General features: G+C 39.8%; 1 protein-coding gene across 1 annotated transcript in view; it reads right to left on the bottom strand.

The window, feature by feature from the left end:
• The window catches only part of Wdr78 (WD repeat domain 78), a 68,065-nt gene that overhangs the window by 45,110 nt on the left and 19,863 nt on the right, over positions 1–3,092 (bottom strand). Inside the window, exons 3-4 of the mRNA XM_028784523.1 lie at positions 1,874–2,058; positions 443–555 (exon numbers count right to left, since the gene is read on the bottom strand). Coding sequence (XP_028640356.1) covers positions 443–555; positions 1,874–2,058 — 298 coding nt within the window. The remainder of the gene's footprint in view (positions 1–442; positions 556–1,873; positions 2,059–3,092) is intronic.

The raw sequence follows: 3,092 nt of genomic DNA, 5'->3' as shown, positions 1-3,092 counted from the left end.
AGAGAGAGAGAGAGAGAGAGAGAGAGAGAGAGAGAGAGATTGGAGTGGAGGTATTGTTAAGGAACACATTCAGGGCTTTCCATGCAGCCAAATGTTTTGCCACTGAGATACATTCTCAGCTCCATTTTTTTATCAACTGTCAGACACAACTAAGAAATTCATCTTATAATGATGTACAATTTATGACAAAATAATCTAGGCTTTACAAACATGACAATTTAATTGTAGGGTGTCTAGACTTAAACTATTGAAAATGCATTAGAACTGTAAAATTAAGGGGCTGGAGACTTGACTCAGTGATTAAGAGCAATGACTGTTCTTCCAGAGGACTCAGGTTCAATTCCCCACACCCACATGGCACCTCAGAACTGTCTCTAACTCTAAGATAAATAAATTTAAAAAAAAACTGTAAGAGTAAATAAAAAAGGTTTCTTTTTATTACCTGTAAAACTAGCCAATCTATCCCTTTTGTAAGATGGATCTTCAAGGTCCTCTGTTATTGATTCAGTTGTTGATATACTTGACTTAGACACTGTACTGCTCCCCATGACTGACCTTTGAAAATTAACATTATTCATTTATACATTGTCCTTATGAGAAACTAAAAATATAAATTAGGTTACAGTAACAGATGGAAAAACCAAACGTACTGCGTACTGCAGTTACATAAAGCAATGCAAATCACGGAAACTTTGCACTCTTCTGTTGATTTTTCATGTTCTTTAAACCTATGCCCAGAGGCCATCACTGTGTTCCTAATGTACATTTCGGGCAAATATCTAAATTATAGCTCCCTCTCGGACTCCATCCTCAGTATCGCGTTTTGGCATCTCTTTGTTGAGTGTTTCCGTGCCTCTGTCGGGTCTCTGAGGGGCTCAGCCCAGGACACTCTTCCCTTTGTTTCCCACCTGGATTCTGCCCATTCTTCACAACTCATCTCCCAAAGTCCAACTTTACAAAAGTCTTCTCAAGGGCTAACTCAAGAGCTAGCTACCCAACAGCAGTTTCCTCCAAATTGAAACCTTCAACACGAGAGAGGAAAGCTCAAGGGACTCAGGAGGTAAATGAAAGGTCATGCCTGGGAAAACAGTAACTTGGAAGAGTCTCAAAAGCCCCTCCCCAGCCCAACACGGGTAAACAAGTGCCAGGGAGCAGCTGAGCTGAGGGGAGAAGAGATTCCGGGACTTTGGAGCTGCTTACAGGTTGTACAGGGAACTCCAGGGGCGTGGCTTGTGGTCATCATGTGAAGCTCATGGTCACAGTGTGGGGGTCTGCTTCTCTGTGATGCAGATGCTTTTTTGTAATGTCATTCCCTTTCTGAGGTGAGTAGATGTGTATTACATCTCCCCAGGAAAAGCTTTCACCAGGAAATGGACATAAGAATTCAAAAGTAAAGTTTAAACAAATGAGCATCCATCACTCTAATGTCCCATTCATGGCTTCGATTGTTCACCAAGTGGTCACCCGTAATGGAAGATCCAGTGTTTCTCCCGGCACTCTACATGGCGTATGTGTGGGCTGAACTCAGGCTCTAGAGAATTGAATGACTGCACTGTATGTTAAATGACAGCCATAAACTCCCCACAGAAGCTAGGGGAAAATATCTAATTGGAATTTGCAACCAGCTGTGACGGTTCGTCCTTTCTTTTGGCTCCTTGGGAAATCTGAAGATCTACACACTTTAAACACTGTTTTGGAATTTGTAGGAACTATTCAGTCAAGCTCTGAACATGAATAATTAAAACGTAAGTGCTGGTATACTAGGATTGATTGATGTTAGAAAACTGGAAGCTAATATACATTCTGGATGTATGCAATACAAAGAGAAGGACAATATAAATGAAATAAAAAGACTACGGCCAGCATACCTCACCTTGTGTACTGTCCTAACATGCTAGGGTTTAATGTATTCTGATACAGGCTATAGGAAGAAATATAATCTGATCCAAGCGATCCTTCTTGTGAGGTCAAGAGTTTGTTTGGCTTTGCTGAAACAGCATGTGGATCTGGATGGTAGAGAGGTCGGGGAGTAACATCAACTCCTTTTGGATCAAGCACCTGCAAAACAACAGTTGTTTATAATAGAGTGAATAACTAGACAGGGTGAGGTTTCGAATTCCTGGAAAACAAAAATAAGTACAACAGAAAAATGCTAAGTATCATGGTCTTTGGACAAAATAAACACAAAAACCTCAAATGACCCAAAATTTTATACTTCACATTTAACTAGCCATGCGTCTTTTTTTTAAAAAAAATTATTTAATTATATTTCATGTGCATTGGTGTCAGATCCCCTGGAAATAGAGTTACAGACAGTTGTGAGTTGCCATGTGGGTGCTGGGGATTGAACCTGGGTCCTCTGGAACCATCCAGTGATCCTAACCACTAAGCCATCTCTCCAGCTCCCAGCCACATATCTTTTAAAAATTGAACTCATGTGCCTGTATGTAAGTAGTAAATACAGAGAAGACGCGATCTGAGGATGTTAGCACATTTTTCTCACTGTTTGAATATCATATAGTATACTACAGAAAGAGAACTAGATGGGATAGCCAATCAGTTGATATGGCCCCTTGATGTAATTAAGAGACAAGATGCATATAGAAACTGCTGGCATAACATCAAACTTATTAAAGATTTTATTATTTATTTATTTATTGTATGTGAGTATACTGTCAATCTCTTCAGACACACCAGAAGAGGGCATCAGATCCTATTACAGATAATTGTGAGCCATCATGTGCTTGCTGGGAATTAAATTCAGGATCTCTGGAAGAGCAGCCAGCGTTCTTTCTTAACTGCTGACCCATCATCTCTCTCTCCAGCCTGACAGCAAACATTTTAATTAATTCTTTTTCTGTTTGTTTGTTTGGCTGGTTGGTTTTTGCTTTTCAAGACAGTCTCTCTGCATAGCTCTGGGTGTCTAGAACTTGCTCTATAGATTAGGTTAGCCTTGAACTCAGGGACCCACCTGTCTCTGCCTCCTGACTACTGGGAGTAAAGGCAGGCATCAACATCCCCAGTCACAAAAAGCTACATATATACATATGCGCATATATATATATATATATATATATATATATATATATATA

This window comes from Grammomys surdaster, unplaced genomic scaffold (genome assembly GCF_004785775.1).
Source record: "Grammomys surdaster isolate TR1022 unplaced genomic scaffold, NIH_TR_1.0 100, whole genome shotgun sequence".
Taxonomy (NCBI): Eukaryota; Metazoa; Chordata; class Mammalia; order Rodentia; family Muridae; genus Grammomys; species Grammomys surdaster.
The sequence above is the reverse complement of the archived record's forward strand: the minus strand, read 5'-3'. Positions and strand labels throughout refer to the sequence as shown.